Genomic DNA, 20,612 nt, shown 5'->3' with positions numbered 1-20,612 from the left:
GGATCTACTTTCCAAAATGGTGTCACTTGTGGGGGGTTTCTACTGTTTAGGTACATTAGGGGCTCTGCAAACGCAATGTGATGCCTGCAGACCATTCCATCTAAGTCTTCATTCCAAATGGCGCTCCTTCCCTTCCGAGCCCTCCCATGCACCCAAACGGTGGTTCCCCCCACATATTGGGTATCAGCGCACTCAGGACAAATTGGACAACAACTTTGGGTGTCCTATTTCTCCTGTTACCCTCGGAACAATACAAAACTGGGGGCTAAAAATTAATTTTTGTGGGAAAAAATTTTTGTTTTATTTTTACGGCTCTGCATTATAAACTTCTGTGAAGCCCTTGGTGGGTCAAAGTGCTCACCACACATCTAGATAAGTTCCTTAGGGGGTCTACTTTCCAAAATGGTGTCACTTGTGGGGGGTTTCAATGTTTAGGCACATCAGTAGCTCTCCAAACGCAACATGGCGTCCCATCTCAATTCCTGTCAATTTTGCATTGAAAAGTCAAACGGCGCTCCTTCCCTTCCGAGCTCTCCCATGCGCCCAAACAGTGGTTTACCCCCACATTTGGGGTATCAGCGTACTCAGGACAAATTGTACAACAACTTTTGGGGTCTAATTTCTTCTCTTACCCTTGGGAAAATAAAAAATTGGGGGCGAAAAGATAATTTTTGTGAAAAAAATGATTTTTTATTTTTACGGTTCTGCATTATAAACTTCTGTGAAGCACTTGGTGGGTCAAAGTGCTCACCACACCCCTAGATAAGTTCCTTAGGGGGTCTACTTTCCAAAATGGTGTCCCTTGTGGGGGTTTCAATGTTTAGGCACATCAGTGGCTCTCCAAACGCAACATGGCGTCCCATCTCAATTCCTGTCAATTTTGCATTGAAAAGTCAAACGGCGCTCCTTCCCTTCCGAGCTCTGCCATGCGCCCAAACAGTTGTTTTATCCCCACATATGGGTATCGGCGTACTCAGGACAAATTGTACAACAACATTTGGGGTCCATTTTCTCCTGTTACCCTTGGTAAAATAAAACAAATTGGAGCTGAAGTAAATTTTTTGTGAAAAAAAGTTAAATGTTCATTTTTATTTAAACATTCCAAAAATTCCTGTGAAACACCTGAAGGGTTAATAAACTTCATGAATGTGGTTTTGAGCACCTTGAGGGGTGCAGTTTTTAGAATGGTGTCATACTTGGGTATTTTCTATCATATAGACCCCTCAAAATGACTTCAAATGAGATGTGGTCCCTAGAAAAAAATGGTGTTGTAAAAATGAGAAATTGCTGGTCAACTTTTAACCCTTATAACTCCCTAACAAAAAAAAATGTTGGTTCCAAAATTGTGCTGATGTAAAGTAGACATGTGGGAAATGTTACTTATTAAGTATTTTGTGTGACATATCTCTGTGATTTAATTGCATAAAAATTCAAAGTTGGAAAATTGCGAAATTTTCAAAATGTTCGCCAAATTTCCATTTTTTTCACAAATAAACGCAGGTAATATCAAAGAAATTTTACCACTATCATGAAGTACAATATGTCACGAGAAAACATTGTCAGAATCACTAGGATCCGTTGAAGCGTTCCAGAGTTATAACCTCATAAAGGGACAGTGGTCAGAATTGTAAAAATTGGCCCGGTCATTAACGTGCAAACCAACCTTGGGGGCAAAGGGGTTATAAAGGTTGTAGTGCAGCGGCATCCACGCTGTGCAGTGATGAGGCAGTGACTCAGGAAAGTTTCAAAACAAAACATGTTGTAATGTTCATCTCACAGCAATACACAGCAAATGATATTCTCCGGATCACAGCTGGGAAACATATCCTCCAGTTTGCAGCCAATATACACGCCAGTCCACCTCCAAGACCAGTTGACGTGGGCGACTGCACCACCATGTACGCTGTGGGTGCGAGGCCTTTCAGCTCCCTTGGCTGTTTGGCTCCATTTGCCTGTGTTGCCTTCTGCTCTGCACTCTTGCAAACACCAGACTTACACTGACAATGACCATGAAACACCCAAACCCTTTACTGCAGGGTTTTTAACTGGAATCTATGGGTTTGGCCACATGGAAAACCCGGCCAGAAAGGAATTGGACTGCCCCACTACCATCCTGTAGTTTGCTTCAAAAATTAAAGCCCAGCACTTTTTCTTAAATCTGCCCTGGACAAATAGTTTGCCCAAGATTAACACTTACTCCACATTTCAATCACAACTATGCCTGTGATTGCAATGCATTCCCATGGCCTCAATACACCTCCATGCGCATCCTGGGGGGAATACACAGCGACCCTCACATGTAACACCAGTCACTGCCTCACATACCCCCTCCCTCTGTTCAAACCTGTGGGGTTGAACACTTGTCACCCCACATGGGCGCGTGACAGGGCATCGGCATGACCCTGTGACACCCCCACCCGACACTGTACTGAGAAACTAAAGTAGGGACCGGAACCATCGGTTGGTGCAAGCATCCTTCCCCTTTGCGTTTCTCCTCCATACTTCATTATCCGACAAACCACCTCCATGTTCTCTGTTGCAGATGACACACCCGCTTTCCTGACTGACAGTAGACTTGGGCCAGTTTCGGGTGGCCTCAACCTGGTTTATTTGGGGTTTACTAACCCTGCAGCTCATCTCGTAACCTAAGCACCCGCCTTCGGGCACTTTGTACCATTTCCTCTGTACCCTTACCCATGCATTGATGACTACGTCCCGCCGAAACGCCGAGGTCCGCCCCGACAATTCTGGGCATACATCTGTACCATGTCGCACCCGAACCCAAGCCTCCCAACACTGCTGTCTAGCACGAGCTCTTTCCATTTTACTCTGATCCCGGCCACATCATTGGCCGGTGCCAGAGGGTTCCTCATGCGTATGTCCCTAATCGCCTCCGAGACCACACACTGCCAGTTGCTCCAGGCTTTCTTTTTACTCGCATGTTTCTGCATGAGTCCCTGGAACTGGACTGTGCTGAACTTACCAGGGAACATTTCCAGCTCAGGGTTTGATGGGTCTCCACGACCTCTCCTGCCAAAACCTCTAGGGGGAACCTATTGGTGTTACACTATATCTCTAAGTTGGCTACCCTTATGGCAGCTATCCCTGACTTGGGATCTTTGGGTTCCATGCCTGGAATAACATTTACCTTTGGAGAGTTAACCCAGGACTCCCACAAGGACCAGAACAGGGACAAGTCTCTTCTCAACACAGTCCCATATGGAACGGTCTTCACCACTCCCACCATATGTTTAATGTCCCCACATGGTGTGGAAAAATTAACCTTTGCTGTTGGGTACTTCTGGATTTCCCCATGGATACCCATCACCTCCACTTTCTGTCCTTTGGGGTTGTCCCCAACGGCAAAGGACCCATGGACCAAAGTCACTACACTCACCGAGTCAAGGAGAGTCTCTGTTTGGTACCCACTACCGAACTAACACTTTTATTCCGCATTGCAATCACAGCTACCCCTGTGACTGGAATACACTTCCATGGCCTAAATATATTTGCACATCCTGGAGGGAACACACAGCAACCCTCACATGTAACACCAGTTACTGTCTCACAAAGCTTTATGTACAAATTCACTGAATCTAGCAATGTGTGGCTATTTTTTTTAGATTGTCTAGCTGACACACTGTAAATGCGGAGTAATGAAGATTATTGCCCCTGCTAAATTGTCACGTACGATTATCTCTACCCGGATTGCGCCAGTCGCACAGCTGCTAGACAAATATTAGGTATTTTAAGTCGAAAATAGCAGAGAGCTGCAGCATGTACTTCCAAAGATGCCTGCCTTTCACCCACCCTCCCTCGCTCCCTCCATATATAATAATAATTTTATTTCTATAGTGCCAACATATTCCACAGCACTTTACATTTTAGAGGGGACTTGTACAGACAACAGACATTACAGCATAACAATAAACACATCAACATATACCACGAGGAATGAGATCCCTGCTAGCTAGCTTACAATCTAGGAGAAAAAAATAAATCTCTCATAATAAATCCCTACCTAACAAACAAAAACAACTAATCTTGACAATCTTCAGCTAGTAAAAGAGACTTTTGGAATAAATAATGCTCACTATAACTTTCTATCCCTACGCTCCTTTCACTCTCCCTACGCTCACACTGTGCTCTCCCTACCCTGTTTCCAGCTGCAATTTGCCAATATGGCATCAGCTGGGATTAAATATCCATTATGATGCTGTATGGAAAGCCAATCACAGTAATGCCACACCAAAGATGGTTCCGGCATTACTGTGGTTGGCAAGCCAGCACAGCATGTTCATTGGCTGCAAATAAAGCGCCAAACATGCTGGGTGGATCACTCGAATATACAGAGTCAAATAGACCCTATCACAGTGATCAAAATAAAAAAAATAGTAACTCAATACCCCCTACATCACCCCCTTAGTTAGGTAATAAATAATAAAATAAAAAAATGCATTTATTTAAAATTTTCCATTAGGGATAGGGATGAGCTAGGGTTATGATTGGAGCAAGGGTTAGGGTTGGGGCTAGAGCTAGGGTTAGGGTTGGGCTAGGGTTGGGCTAGGATTAGGGTTGTGGCTAGAGTTAGGGTTGGGGCTAGGGTTAGGGTTGTGGCTAGAGTTAGGGTTGGGGCTAGGGTTAGGGTTGGGGTTAGAGCTATGGTTAGGGTAGGGTTAGGAATGGGGCTAGGGTTAGAGCTAGGGTTAGGGTTGGGTTAGGGTATGGGTAGGGGCTAGGGTTAGAGTTGGGGCTAGTGTTGTGTTGGGGTTAGGGATGTGTTGGGGTTAGGGTTGTGGTTAGGTTTATGGTTAGGGTTGGGATTAGGCTTAGGGTTGTGTTGGGTTTGGGGTTGAGGTTAGGGCTGTGTTAAGGTTGGAGTTAGAATTGGAATCTGTTTAGATACATCAGGGGTCTCCAAATGTGACATGGCACCCGCCATTGATTCCAGCCAATTTTGCATTCAAAAAGTCCCTCCCTTCTTAGCCCTGCCATGCATCGAAACAGTGGCTTTTCCCCATATGCGGGGTATTGAAGTACTCAGGAGAAATTGCACAACAAATGTTGTGGTCCATTTTCTCCTGATACCCTAGTAAAAATAAAAAAGTTTGGTTCCAAAGTAAATTTTTTGTGAAAAAAAGTAAAATGTTCATGATTTCCTTCCACATTGCTTTAGTTCTTGTGAAGCACCTGAAGGGTTAATAATGTGGTCTTTAGCACCTTCAGGGGTTTAAATTTAAAGTTTGAAAATTGCTAAATTTTCTAAATTTTTGCCAAATTTCAATTTTTTTCATAAATAAATGAAAGTCATATCAAAGAAATGTTGCCAATAACATGAAGTACAATATGTCACGAAAAAACTTTCTCAGAATCAGTGGGATCCATTGAAGCTTTCCAGAGTTACAACCTCATAAAGTGACAGTGGTCAAAATTGTAAAAATTGGCCTGGTCATTAAGTACAAAATTTTATCTGTCGCTAAGGGGTTTATTCTGCTTGTGTCTTTATATCATCTTTCTGATTGTTGTTGTAACGATTTTAGCTTCTTCAATGTCGTTTTTGCATGTAAAAATGTGATGTAAATGTCATATTAACATGGTTAGTATCACTTTACACTGAGATACCCAGCCTAGGCCCTGATGTGCTAGTGGACCAAAGCCGCAAGAATAGCAGATGTACACCAGTATTGAATAACTGATGGTTGGTCCACCAGTCATACACCTCCTGTGGAGGTCTCAATGCAGTTTGGTATGACCCCAGTATGGTTGGAGAGTTGATTAAATAATTCTAGTTAAGTTTTGATTTGATCTAGGAGAAAAAAAAAAAGTTTTTAAAACATTTGCAGTAACCGATAGACCGTTGCATTACAGCTATTCTGCAGATTTTATTGATATAGGATAATGAGGTGTCACTTGGGATATTTAGTTGTATTAACATCATCCATTCCATTTGCAGAAGGTTCCAATAATATCTCTTAACCCCCCCAGGACTAATTATCTAATATGTATATAGATCCCTATTCCGACTGATCCTCTCGCTGTCTGTGAGATGTGTGCTGTGTGTCTGGTGCAAGCGTGGAAGACATTACACATGTGACTGAGACTTTGCTGCACTAAGGTGCCTGGGACTGGCTTGTTGTAGATTTCTTCTAGGCTTAAATATGTTTCTTGAAGGGGTTTTTGTAAGAGTAGAATAAAAGGACTTTTTTTTGAGAGATCGTAAATATAGTATCTTATTGTTTAGGTGGTTTTAATTTGAAAAAAAAAGGGAAAGTGGCAAAGGGAAGTAAGGAGAAGGGAAGGAGAGATAAAAAGGAAGGGAAGGGGAGATAAAAAGGAAGGGAAGGGGAGATAAAAAGGAAGGGAGGAAAATAGAAAGCGGGCAAAAAAAAGAGCAAAGAAAGTGAGGGAAGGGAGGAGAAGGGTAGGGAGGAAGAGAAGAGGAGGACCAAAAGTTAAAGGAAGAAAAAGGAAGAGAGATGGAGGAAAGGAAATGAAAGTAAGGTAAGGAAGTGGGGAAAGGAAAAGGAGAGGAACAAGGAAGGGAAAAAATGAAAGAGTGAAGAAAGTAAAAAGGCAAAAGGGAAGATGAAGAAATCTGGGAAGAGAAATACAGAAAGGAGAAAAAGAAGAATGTTATAAGAAAAATAAAGAAAGGGGAAGAGGAATTAGAGAGGGGAAAGGGAGGAAAGAAATAAAATATAAAGAGGAAAGAAGCAAAAGGGAGTCAAAAAGAGAGGAAGGGAAAAGGTAAACAGAAGAGAAAATAAAGAGGGAGAAAAGAAAAAAGGGGGAGGAGGATGGGATCTGTAAAACCGTTTACTCCAATATGGCCATTTTTCTGTGAGGTAGGTCATGTACTATCTATATAAGACTGAAGGAAGTCATCTACAGGTCTTGCATTTTTGAGCATGTGACAATTCCTTATGACATTACTTAGGTCTATAATATCTCTTATTGGAATTTTTTACAATTTGAGTAGAATATCGAATTGATTGTGGCTCTCTTGGTGGTCTTATCAATTTTTAAATCTCTATGTGAAAGCCAATCATGACATGTTATCCCATTTTTGACCTCCTAGTTCTGATTGTAACCTTACGACATATGCAGTGGCTATATAAGATCACATACTTTATGCTTTGTGAAGTTTGGCTTTTGTCTACCTGCGCTGTGCAAGTGTGTGAAGGCGTGACGTCCACTGCAGGCTGCCAGATACCTGGGGGCAATATCAGCGGGTATCTAAGTCAGCTTGGAGACCTGGTCATAGGAGGCATGTTCCCCATTCATGTGGACAGAATCTATACAGAAACTCATTTTACAAGCAAACCGGAAGATCTTAGATGCCAACTGTAAGTCTGCTGAAATTAGTCAATAGTTACATTTATTTTGTTTTATCAGTAAGTAGTTTTTAAGTCAAGCACTTTGGTGGAAAGGGCTCATTGACACCAAATATCCAAAACAAGCCTGTTGTAGAATGGCAAATGGTACAGGAGAACCAAAAGCATAAGTGCATATTGTGATTCATCATAGAAAATCTAGATGGAAAATATCTATGGCCTATGCAAATTAAGTTATTGAAGGACCATGATCCATGGACCTCAACATATATATTTATTCCGCATATGAATCCACTTTAGACTGAATGTATGAATTCCCAGCATAGTAAGCTTCATTGACCAAACCTTCAGTTAATGTCATGCCATGGAAACATTGAATCACTATTTGTGGAAAGTGGAAATCTGAGCTAAACCCTAAATAGGCTGAGGGCACTGCTAACAATTAAATAAAGGATTGTTTTTAAAGTTCTCTGATTGCATGTAAACTCTGACTTGGCCCAGAAACCCAATAATAGTAATGTGGAACTAAACCCATGCTATTTCAGTCCTACTAGAAATAAGGAGCTATCTTCTTATGGAAGTTGTGGTCAACCTATCTAGGCTAGTCCTGGTTTAACCTTAAGATAATAGTACCACCCTCAAGACAAGAGTGACAAAAATGCCATACTGTCAGCTTAGGGTAATTAGCAAAAGGACTTAGACATGGCAGTAGAGCCGTACAACCATAGAGGGAGTCAGAGTATCATGATGCTTCAAGGATGAGGGATCCTTGTAAGGAAAGGACATGGTTTCAATACGGTTACTAGATGAGTGTTTTCTACTACATTAATACATATATATGCAAAAATATTTCAACCTTCTACATTTTTACTCCATTAGACTTGAAGTTCAAAACTACCAGATCATGCAGGCTTTCATATTTGCCATGGAGGAGATCAATAAAAATCCAGATCTTCTTCCCAATATCACTCTGGGATTCCAGATTTATGACACTTGTACAGTCTTGAGAAGAGCAGCAGAAGGCACCTTGTGGATGTTATCTGGAAGGGAACCAAGTGTCCCAAATTATCATTGTGCTGAAGAAGGAACACTGGCTGGGATTGTTGGTGATTCTGGGTCTACACGCTCAATCTTCATGGCTCATATCTTGGGTCTATACAGGTATCCGCAGGTAAGGTGAACATTATCCTCACTGGAGGAGCAGTTTAGGCCCCAGAGCTTTTCTTTCCATAATAAATAATTTTAGAATGTACACAAAGATAAAGACACTTCACTGGTGTTTGCCTATATACCCCCCATGTTGTATGTTTTCTTGGACCTGCTTGGATTGGTTCACTATACAGCAAAGTCCATATGACAGGCATTATGTAGCAGAAATCAAAATTTGGCAGACTGGATTTTTCCAGTGCTTGACTCCCAAGATTTGATTAGTGGATGTGACCAATTTCAATATTTACATAGTCAATATGGCCCCTGTATTGAGCCAAAACAGGCAAAATAAATCCCTGATGGTTCTCATACAGATGAAGACCACATTGTACAGTGTTTGTTAAAAAAAAAATTGTTCTTGTTTAATTTGTCTACAGATAAGTTATTTTTCTACCAGTCCGTTCCTCAGCAATCGGAATTTGTTTCCCTCATTCTTCCGCACAATACCAAGTGACACATTTCAATCTCAAGGTCTAGCTGAGCTAATCTTGTACTTTGGGTGGACATGGGTCGGGTTACTTGCAACTGATAATGATTATGGTCAATTTGGCATTCAGATAGTAAAGCAAGAAATAGTCCAAGCTGGAGCTTGTGTGGCCTTCATTGAGAATATCATGACAGGACAACCCAACAGAGGTGCCCCACGTATCGTTAATGTTATCAAAGACTCATCAGCCAATGTGGTGCTAGTCTTGTCTTCAGATTCTGATTTCATGCCTGTGGTGGAAGAGTTGGCCAAACAAAATGTAACCAGGAAAATCTGGATAGCCAGTGAATCATGGTCAACTACTTCCCTTCTTAATAAAGAAAAGTTCCAACCAGTCTTGATGGGTACTATAGGTTTTGCTATTCATGGTGGACAGATGGCTGAATTTGTAGAACATCTAAACAACCTAAACCCCTCAAAGTCTCCTAGTGATCACTTTTTACTTGAGTTTTGGGAGGAGACATTTTTTTGCAGGTGGATCGACATCCATACTGGAGCTGATGGCATGCTCAACCAAACCATCAATGAATGTATTGGGAATGAAAAATTAGAAATTGCCATGACTAATTTGGACCTTAGAATAACATTTAATGTCTACACAGCAGTTTATGCCTTTGCATGGGCCATACATATCTTGCTGCAATGTGAACCAGGAAAGGGACCTTTCCTTAATGGTACTTGTGCCAACATCTCAACCTTACGTCCTTGGCAGGTAAATAAGTCTCATATTTACTTTTGTAACTTCTAAAGGCTTCTGACCTCCAGCAGATGAGCATCGTTGCATTCTCGCAACACATAACAACTGAAATAGCACCATACTTTAATAATAAACCACAGTATTAACATTAATAGTACCAGAATACAATGACCATATCGTGGAAAGCATCAGTATATTCTGTACAGGTAACTTCAAACATTCACCTGTGATACCTCCAATTGGAGAAATACATTGTTATTTTTTATCCGACGCAGACTATGTCATCTTTCAGGCAGGACTTATCCATGCAAAATGGAAGACCCAGAAATCTCTGGATGATCACCTCTAGATCACCATTGACACTTCCCCAACTTCTACAGTAACATAACCTTACTTTCGTTCCACAAAAATAGTATCCCGCTAAAAAATAATATCGTAGTGATGCTCCCTTTTGTGTCCCACATATAGAAATAATTGTCCCCAAATACAGTAGAATTGCCTCTGTAACATGCAGTAGTATTGTCCACTTATTATGCCCCCATAATGTCCCTCTTTGTAGCCTCGATATAGTAGTGATATTCCCATTGTGGCCCCATACATTAATAATATATGTGACCCCCATAGAATAAAAATGTCCTCCAATGTGGACTCTGCATAGTAATAAGGTCACTCTATGTGGCTCCATATAGAAATTAAGTCCCCATATGTGATTCCATAAAAGTAAGGCTAGGGTCACATTGCGTTAGGGCAATCCGTTAAGCGCATAGCGCTAGCGGGTTGCGCTAACGCAATGCTTCCCTAGGGTCCGCGTTCGGCGTCCCCGCTAGCGCAGATCCCCGATCTGCACTAGCGAGGAACGGACCTCGGGCGCGCCGCGGACGCTGCAAGCAGCGTCCGAGGTCCGTCACTCAAATGACGCGACATCGCTAGCGCCCGCCCAATGTGGGCAGGCGCTAGCGACGCGCTCACTATTACAGGCTATGGCGGCGTTAATGGACTACGTTAACACCGCGTTATGCCGCGGTGTAACGTAGTCCGTTAAACGCGGTCACATAACGCAATGTGACCCTAGCCTAATATAACAGAATATAATGTTCCTTATGAGGCCCCATATATTAGTATCGCCCCCTTATGTGGCACCATGTAGTAATAATGTCCTCTTATTTAGTCCTCATATAATAATATTGCCACCCGATTTGGCCTTCATCCAGAGGTAAAGCTCCAATTGTGCCACAATGGTCTGACCCCTCAGTGCTGTACTATTTATCTCAATAACCTGGCCACCACACCGAGCAGATATGTCTTGAGAGGCTTCGAGCTTCACAGCACATCAGCACCACATCGCAGGCAGCCTAATGAGGTCTCAACAATTGCCATCATTACAGTGGAGTGATGGCCACTGTGATGGCCCCAGGGGCCCTCTGCATCTCAATATTTTTCAACTGGAGGAGTGCCTGAGGACACCTTTCCTGTTGAAAATAGTGCTGGCCCCGATGGGCTCACCTCTTCCATGGGCTGGTTTACAACTGCGACAACCACGATCATTATGGGTTGGAGCCCTCTGAAATAGATTTTTTTTACTAGAGCCCAGTGGTTCTTTGTTTTGCCAGTGTATTTTCCATAAGCTTCAGAGATGCTAATAAAGACTTTTTTGGAGAGTAAGTTGGGGACACATCTCCTTCGGGAGATAGAGTGCACCTTAGATGTGGTGCTTGAGTGAAAAGAAGATGATCTCAGCCATTAAAAATTGTACATTTGTGACTTAGTGAATTAGAAAATAAATTAATGAATCTTTTGTATTTCTTCAGCTCCTTCAATATATTAAGACTGTAGATTTTCAGACTAAAGAAAATGCTCACATATTTTTTGACGATAAAGGAGATCCTCCAGCCCTCTACGACATTGTAAACTGGCAGATGAGCAACACTGGTTCCATGGAGCAGAAGATAGTGGGAAGTTATGATTCCAGATTGCCGGAAGGAATTCGAATGAAAATTAACAATTCAGATATTATATGGAGTACTGAGGTAGGACATTATATTCTTCACAGGTTTAATCCCACAAGTAAGTAGGTTGGAGTCAAGGTTTGGCAAGTGAAGCCTTGTGATACTTTCTTTTCAATTAAATTTAGATATGAGGTATTATTTGGCCAAGTCTTCATAGAGTGGGTCAGTTTAGCTGTCTCTCTACCCCACTATCACATGGAGGGAAACGGATGGATGATTTTGTATCCTTAGCTAATGCAATACTTGTTAAATAAACCTTGTTTGTTAAGGAAAGTAAAGAAGTGTAATGCTATGGAGAGCAGAAATTATTGTCGCACTTGGTGATTGAAGTCTAGAAGATTTCTGCCCATATGAATGCAATCAAGGGTACACAATGATTGGGAAAAAAGCTTGTTAATGATTTTCTGTTGAATTCTGGACCTGCTTTACTAATTCTTAGGTCTTGGGAGTTTTAGAAGTCTTCTTTCATGCCAATTTAAATAATTAGATAATAATTATTTAAATAATTAGAAAATGAGGCATGGGGACCCCTCTATTTTTGATAACCAGCCTTGCCGAAGCTGGCAGCTGAGGGTTGCAGCCTGGCTGGTTATACAAAATACAGGGGAACCCACACCGGTTTTTTAAAATTATTTATTTAGTCCTGCTCTCGCTGTTGTTAACGACAGCAGGCTTCGGATGATGGGAGCTGTAGTTCCATCAGCTGACACCAGTGACCGGAGGTAAACTTTACACCTACGATCACAGCTGAGCACTCACGCGGTCTTTTGACAGTGTGGGAATCACGGCTCTCTGGCTGGCGGGGATGATTTCACCGCCGATCAGAAGCAGTGTTTGCTGCACTGTCATGCATATGACAGCGCAGCAAACACTGGTTGTTCGGGCCCCCCATTCAAGTGAATGGGGTCCGGGTTCGTGTTCGGGTCTGGGTACTGTTAATGGTACCTGAACCTGAACTTTTTGTAACTTTTTGTAACCCGAACATCCATGTGGCCGCCCATCTCTGTACGGGATATAACTTTTATGATTTAAAAAATCCTCTAAAATTGGCCATACATTTCAGATAACTCTCCACCTTACAGGTGTTCTTCCCTTCTTGGGGAAAAAAGAGTAAACCACTTACAGCTTACACTATGTTCCTTGTGAGCAAGCTAAATCCAACAATCAGATTCTTATTTCCAATGACATCTGCCGTTGATGAAGGTTGAAACACCTTAAAACACTTGGTCTTCTGACAATAATCACATGTGTCTGGCCACCTTCATACATGTGAAGCAATAAGATGACGTGGGCTGCCAGGAGAGAAGCTGCAGGAGCCAGTGGACTATATTATCATGTAATGGTATGATGGACATGTGGCCTGGGATATTGAACTGCACATGTGCGGAGGGAAATGTGGAGTATGTGTTAGAAATAATTATGTGCTAGGGATCAGTAGAGAAGGGGACATGAGACAGGGATATCAATGTCCATCAAACAGGTATTTATCTGTACAAATCCAAACAAAATTACGAGAAAAGATTTCTGATGATGCTACACTAAGTTTATTTTTCCTCCAATTGTGTGTACATGTAGGAGAAAAGTTAAAATATTGGTAAGTTGCTTAGCAATCTCCTTGTAGCCCTGGAACAGGCTGAGAACCACTGGTGAATAAGCTGCTGCGAGCACAGCCTCAGTGACTAGAGGTGATGTCATCTAGGCTACTACAGGTCACTGAGGCTGCGTTCCCAGCCGGGATAAACTGCGGTGTCCTCGGAGAGATCCCCTCTAGCACCGTGAGATCAACCCCACAAATATTAACCCCACTTGCCACTGCTACAGGGCAAGTGGGAAGAGCTGAGCAAAGCGCCAAAATTGGTGAATCTAATAGATGTGCCTTTTCTGGGCGGCTGCTATTTTTAGGCTGGGGGGGCCAATATCCATGGCCCCTTACCAACCTGAGATTACCAGCCCCCAACTGTCTGCTTTAGCAAGGCTGGTTGTCAAAAATGGGGGGACCCCACGCCATTTTTTTCATTATTTATTTAAATAATGAAAAAAATACGGCATGGGGACCTCTCTATTCTTGATGACCAGCCTTGCTGAAGCTGACAGCTGAGGGTTGCAGCCCCCAGCTGTGAGTTTTGCCTGGCTGGTTATCAAAAATACAGGGGAACCCACGCTGTTTTTTTAAACTATTTGAATACACCCATCAGCCGCTCCTGTTCTCGCTGTTGTTAGCAGGCATTAGATGATGAGAGCTGTAGTCCTATCAGCTGACACCAGTGACCAGAGGTAAACTTATATCTCTGATCACAACTGAGCACTCACACTGTCTTTTGACAGCATGGGAACTGCAGCTCTCTAATCGGCGAGGATGATTTCACCGCCCATCAGAAGCGGTGTTTGCCGTGCTGTCATGCACATGACAGCGTGACAAACACCCAATGTTTGGGTAGCCGAACCCAAATAGTAACACGGACTTCCTGGTGAAGTCTGTGTTCTCTGACCATGCCCGAACAGTAGGTGTTCAGTACAGAAGCCGAACTTAATGTTCAGGTTCGCCCATCTCTAATCCCATACCCCCAAATGGATCCCTAGGCACCTAGCTATTCTGTTTACTTATTGCATACTAACCCACTTAGTTAAACATCTGTTCTCCACAAGCTTTTGCAGAAAATTTACAAGTAAAATATGAAGCTCTACTTTGTAGGTCTGTAATAGCTTGTTTTCAAGGTGTCAGTGTGTAATTGTCCACATGTTGAATTCTTTTATCTAGACTCCTCAATCAAAATGCAGTCCGAGTTGTCCTTCAGGATCCCGAAAGGCAGTGCAGCGCCCCAGAGTCCTGGTCGTTGCAGTACTGTGGCTCCGCCACTAAGGGGAGCCACGGTGCGTTCGATGGCACTGAAGGAGTTCCTCCAACCAGGTATCACAGACACCAATATGTTTCACAGCTGGGCCTCCGGGGGGAGCTAAGGGTGCTATTCATTAGGCCACTCCCCACCATAGTGGGTAAACTGGGGGTCAGGCAGGAAGTTAGTAGAGAAAGCTGACTGGATCGAACGAAGCAACACCTAGTGAGAGAGGGTGTTGTGGAGGAAGAGACAGTAGGGTCTCTGCCAGGGGTGGGATCCTGGCAGAGGCTTGGCATTGAAAGAACGTAACGGGACCGTGCCTGCTCAGAATAGCGGCGGTGCCCTAAGAAAGGATTAGAAGCGAGATAGATTGTGCTGAGTGAGAAACGAAATCAAGCAGAAGGAGAATACCAGCAGGGGTTTTGTTGAAAGAGGCAGCACCTTGCTGAGGCGCATTACCGGTGGCCGGAACGCCGAGGGAGTGGAATAATATACAGCTTTAAGCCATACTCCAAACAGCGGCAGGACAGTCAGTCTCAGGCGGGCTGTCTACCACATATCACCTATGAAGTCTTGGGGGGCAATTGCGGGAGAGGGGCGTCTCTAGGGTCCCGGAAGAACTCCAGGCCTACCTGACAAACGGGTGCCGTTCTTACTGTAACATCAGGAAGGGACGGAAGATTAGCAGAAGATCAGTTAATCGAGTTGTGAGGGAACTTAAGAAACAGACACAACAGTTGTGGGGTACTTTCCGTAAGCACAGCAGGGAAGGACTACAACACAAAGCGCTAAGAAGGAAGGCACTGATTTCCACCTGTGAGGAGAACTCTGGAAGTGCCATTGGACCGGCCGGACTTGCGCAGCCTGGTGGACCGGATTCTGGACTTAGGACCGAGAGATCTCCAGGAAAGAGGTAAAGAGACTGCAACCTGGTGTCCTCGTTATTTACCGCGACCTGCACCCCACAACTGCACCGCTATACCACCGTTAACAGCACCTATTTGCAACGGACGTCCCCCACTGACAGACAGGGCCACGGACCGGGTCTAGCCACCGTGACAACCCCAGGACTGAGATCCCAGAGGCCCGGCTCCGGGTACCCCTCGGCCCTGCGGCGGTGTGGGGGCGCTCCAAATCTTGGCGTCACGAACAGGATCTACTTAAGCCTGAAGAATCAGGTCATGTGTGCCTTGGAACTGTGATTTATCGTGCTTGGACTGTGCTTTATTACAAGGACTGTGTGTTGCCACTTGCCGCCAGAAGTTCCCGCCAAAACCGCCGCCATTACAGCGCTAAGGAGAGCGCAGGAGAAGAAGAAGGGCGTGGAAGTGGGCGTGAACAAGCTGAAGAGCGCGAAAGACAATGGCCGCCCAGTCTAAATATCTCGGCCCCTTGAGGACGTGTCCGTCAGCAGCCGAGATCCGCCTCCTGATCCTTAATGGTGGGCAGAGACAACGAAAACGAAACCGCCCACGAAGAAGAGAGCGGGAAAAGGACCAGGAAGAAGGAGCGAGCGACATGGAGGACGCCATGGCGAGCCGCCCGGAGCCGGAGCGTGGGGTCGGAGCAGAGGACTCCCCCAGCCACCCGGAGGGGCACCGCAACCAGGCCTCCACCGCTGATGCTGAATTCCTGCAGGCCGGAGTGGACGAGCTCAGCGACCGACCCCGGCGGACGCAGCTGAGCACCGAGGGCGGGTGGAAGAAGGCCATCATCAGGAGCCTCACCGGACATCTGTCGGCAGCCTCATCTGGTCCGGAGCAGGGAAGAAGTCCCAGTGCTCCGAAGCTGGAAAGCAAGGCCCTGCCGGAAAGCGAGGTGCTGCAAGCAGAGATGACAGCGTCGCAGAACAAGGCCCTGCAGCCAGCGTTCCAGACCCCAGCGGAGACGGAGCAGACCGGCACCGGAGGAACCGCATCTGAAGCAGGTAGGAAGAGCCACCCTGCCCTGACGACCGACACCACCCCAGCGACTGCTGGTGCCACAGCTGCTGACTCCGTTCCAGTGACTGATCTTGCAGCAGCCGCTACCTCTGCTGCAGCAGATGCCCCTACTCAAGCTGCGCAGACCTCCATCGCTGCGCATGATTTAATCGTACATGAAAGACGGATTAACGGCGTTTGTCCAGCACTGGGTGTAACCCTGGACCTCACTTTGCCCAGGCCAAGAAGGGTTAAGTGCCAGGTGCAGCCCTGGAAGCCGTCCAACTAAGCCTCGGAAACCTGAAACTGTAAATAGTTAACTGTTTATTTCCTTGCTGTTTTGCTGCTAAAACCCGTCCTGGGTTAACTCTTAAAGGGATCCCTTTGTTTACCCGGGATCCCTATTGCTTTTTATTTTTGCTTTCACTTTCATTTTTGCTTTTTGTTCCACAATGTTATAAAAACTGTTGAATCATGAACAGTGCATGATTTGAACTTTCTTGTAAATAGTTTGCACCTTCTTAAAGGTGCTTCCTACTGGTTTTGTTTAAAGACATTTTGCGAAGATACCATTCCGGAGCCTTTGCATGGACTGGTAGGCTGAGAAGAAGAGCTACCTCAGAAAGACTTGATCTCCTCTTAAAGGGGAGGTTAGAATTGAACTTGAAAGTGATACTGTTTTAGAACAGTAATGTCAAGATAATGCTTTGAAGGAAATGTAACTGTTTTTCATGGAAAAGTTATGTGTGTTTAATTTGTTTAAAATGTGAAACCTAGATAATGTTCTTTGAAGAGAAAGATGTAGGAAGCCCATAGGGGTAGATGTAGAGTTCCGTTTAACTGAAAGTAAAGAAGTAATAACGAAGGTGAGGATAGAAGGTAAACCCTGCGTCCCCATAGAAAGTTAGTTCGTTACTAAGGACAGAAAGTAGACCCGTAGGGGTTAGTGAGTGAGTCCTTATAGAAGCCAAGCAGAGTGGGCTCCATGCTCTCAAATTGAAAGGAATGTTATGTCTATACTATGTATAGTAGAGAAAGGCAGTAGGCCCTGGCTGAACGGGGCGGTCCTGTAAAAGAAAGGAGAGGCAGTAGGTCTGGTGCCATAGGGACAGGCGGTCCTGCAGGTTCAAAGTAGGAGAATGTGAAGTTACCTTGCCCTGTAATGTGATTATAGGAAGGCCTTTGGTAAACTAAGAGTGTATGTTTCCTAAAGGCAATGTTAATTTATTGTTCCAGCATTTGCACTTAGTAGAATACCCGGTTGGGTAATGAGAGTTAATTGTAGCCTGTTGCTATGATATTTGATTATGTTTTGTAACGTTAAAGTGTCCTCACCTCCCATAAAGGGAAGCCTGTTCAAGTATGCTTATTGTTTTGCACTCAACAAATTTGTATGTCTTTTTGCTAACCTGTATTGTTGTTTTCTTCCCAGTCCCGGAGTACTGTGTTTAACCAGGGGGGAGTGCAGCGCCCCAGAGTCCTGGTCGTTGCAGTACTGTGGCTCCGCCACTAAGGGGAGCCACGGTGCGTTCGATGGCACTGAAGGAGTTCCTCCAACCAGGTATCACAGACACCAATATGTTTCACAGCTGGGCCTCCGGGGGGAGCTAAGGGTGCTATTCATTAGGCCACTCCCCACCATAGTGGGTAAACTGGGGGTCAGGCAGGAAGTTAGTAGAGAAAGCTGACTGGATCGAACGAAGCAACACCTAGTGAGAGAGGGTGTTGTGGAGGAAGAGACAGTAGGGTCTCTGCCAGGGGTGGGATCCTGGCAGAGGCTTGGCATTGAAAGAACGTAACGGGACCGTGCCTGCTCAGAATAGCGGCGGTGCCCTAAGAAAGGATTAGAAGCGAGATAGATTGTGCTGAGTGAGAAACGAAATCAAGCAGAAGGAGAATACCAGCAGGGGTTTTGTTGAAAGAGGCAGCACCTTGCTGAGGCGCATTACCGGTGGCCGGAACGCCGAGGGAGTGGAATAATATACAGCTTTAAGCCATACTCCAAACAGCGGCAGGACAGTCAGTCTCAGGCGGGCTGTCTACCACATATCACCTATGAAGTCTTGGGGGGCAATTGCGGGAGAGGGGCGTCTCTAGGGTCCCGGAAGAACTCCAGGCCTACCTGACAAACGGGTGCCGTTCTTACTGTAACATCAGGAAGGGACGGAAGATTAGCAGAAGATCAGTTAATCGAGTTGTGAGGGAACTTAAGAAACAGACACAACAGTTGTGGGGTACTTTCCGTAAGCACAGCAGGGAAGGACTACAACACAAAGCGCTAAGAAGGAAGGCACTGATTTCCACCTGTGAGGAGAACTCTGGAAGTGCCATTGGACCGGCCGGACTTGCGCAGCCTGGTGGACCGGATTCTGGACTGAGGACCGAGAGATCTCCAGTAAAGAGGTAAAGAGACTGCAACATGGTGTCCTCGTTATTTACCGCGACCTGCACCCCACAACTGCACCGCTATACCACTGTTAACAGCACCTATTTGCAACGGACGTCCCCCACTGACAGACAGGGCCACGGACCGGGTCTAGCCACCGTGACAACCCCAGGACTGAGATCCCAGAGGCCCGGCTCCGGGTACCCCTCGGCCCTGGGGCGGTGTGGGGGCGCTCCAGCAGCAATTCCAGGAAAGCCCACATGTTGCTTCAGGTGTGTCCAGTGCCCAATAGGAGAGATTGCATATGAGACAGGTACCATTAACACATTAAGAAGGTATCATGTATCTTATATGTGGAATTTACAAAATATTTGACAGCATGTTCTTCTCTAGATTCCGTGGAGTGCAAAAAATGCTCTTGGGACACTTGGCCAAATATCCAGCAAGACATGTGCTTACCAAGAACAATTGAATTTCTCTCCTATGATGAAGCCATGGGTATCAACTTGGCATCCCTGTCTATTGTTTCATCACTCATCCCAATTGGAGTTCTTGGAGTCTTTATTCATTATAAGACAACACCAATCGTCCGAGCCAATAATTGGTCCCTTAGCTGTCTTCTCCTCATTGCCTTATTTTTCTGCTTCCTCAGTTCATTAGCTTTCATTGGATATCCACATCCTGAAAAGTGCCTGTTGCGTCAGGTGGCATTTGGCTTGGCTTTTACTCTTTGCATCACCTGTGTCTTGGCGAAAACAATAACGGTAGTTATTGCTTTCAAGGCCACCAAGCCTGGAACTAGTTTACAACGATGGACTGGGGCAAGAGTGTCTTACACTCTTATTGTGATTTGTGTTCTCCTCCAGATATCTGTCTGTGTGACTTGGCTTTCTTACTCTCCTCCGTTTCCTGAGTATGACATACAGACTCAATCCAGGGTCATCATTCTTAACTGTAATGAGGGGTCTCCTGTTGCATTTTGGGCTATGTTGGGTTATTTGGGTCTTCTGGCCACTGTCAGCTTCATTATGGCCTTCTTGGCTAGAAGACTTCCTGACAGTTACAATGAGGCCAAGTACATTACATTTAGCATGTTGGCCTTTCTTTGTGTCTGGATGTCCTTCATCCCAGCAACTCTCAGCTCCCGTGGGAAGTATACAGTGGCCATGGAGATCTTCGCCATCCTTTCCTCCAGTTGGGCTGTTGTTTTTTGTATATTCTTACCCAAATGTTTTATCATATTGTTTCGACCTCACTTGAATGTAAGGCAAAATCTAATTAGAAAAGAGATTGGCCACCTCTAGAACATCAGAGTTCCATCCTTGGCCTCAAACGTATGTGATCACTTCAGATCTACCAGCAAACCCTACTAGATATTGCTTAAGTACAGACAAAATGTCATGTAAAACTGAGCATTGCAGCTATAAATACATGTTTCAAAGTGTAGTTATCTCATATCATGTTATATACACTGTGGATACAATAGCACACAGTGTGCCCATGATAATCTTTCAGATCCAGGTAGACTTCAACATTGATTTTCACATCATTAAATATTTAATTAATGTTTGATATGATGAGGATAATGATGTGGATGGTGATCTGGATCTACACAATGCCACTGTGACTAAATTCTGATATCGGAGGTTCAGAAGAGGAAGTTTTCTATTGAGACCAACATGTATAATAGACTAAAGTCAGCCATATCAGCGGGATCTGCGAAAAGTCCACTTA

At 44.5% G+C, this 20,612-nt stretch overlaps 1 protein-coding gene across 1 annotated transcript; it reads left to right on the top strand.

Moving 5' to 3' along the window:
• The first annotated feature begins 7,269 nt into the window (after positions 1-7,269).
• LOC143774790 (extracellular calcium-sensing receptor-like) lies at positions 7,270-20,182 on the top strand. Its single transcript, XM_077262558.1, has 7 exons — positions 7,270-7,346; positions 8,214-8,505; positions 9,101-9,742; positions 11,536-11,754; positions 14,492-14,557; positions 19,134-19,191; positions 19,272-20,182. The coding sequence occupies exons 1-7, from the start codon at positions 7,270-7,272 to the stop codon at positions 20,180-20,182; spliced, it is 2,265 nt and encodes a 754-aa protein (XP_077118673.1).
• Positions 20,183-20,612: the final 430 nt, after the last annotated feature.

This window comes from Ranitomeya variabilis, chromosome 5 (assembly GCF_051348905.1).
Source record: "Ranitomeya variabilis isolate aRanVar5 chromosome 5, aRanVar5.hap1, whole genome shotgun sequence".
NCBI lineage: Eukaryota > Metazoa > Chordata > Amphibia > Anura > Dendrobatidae > Ranitomeya > Ranitomeya variabilis.
This window is presented reverse-complemented; position numbering and strand designations above follow the sequence as displayed.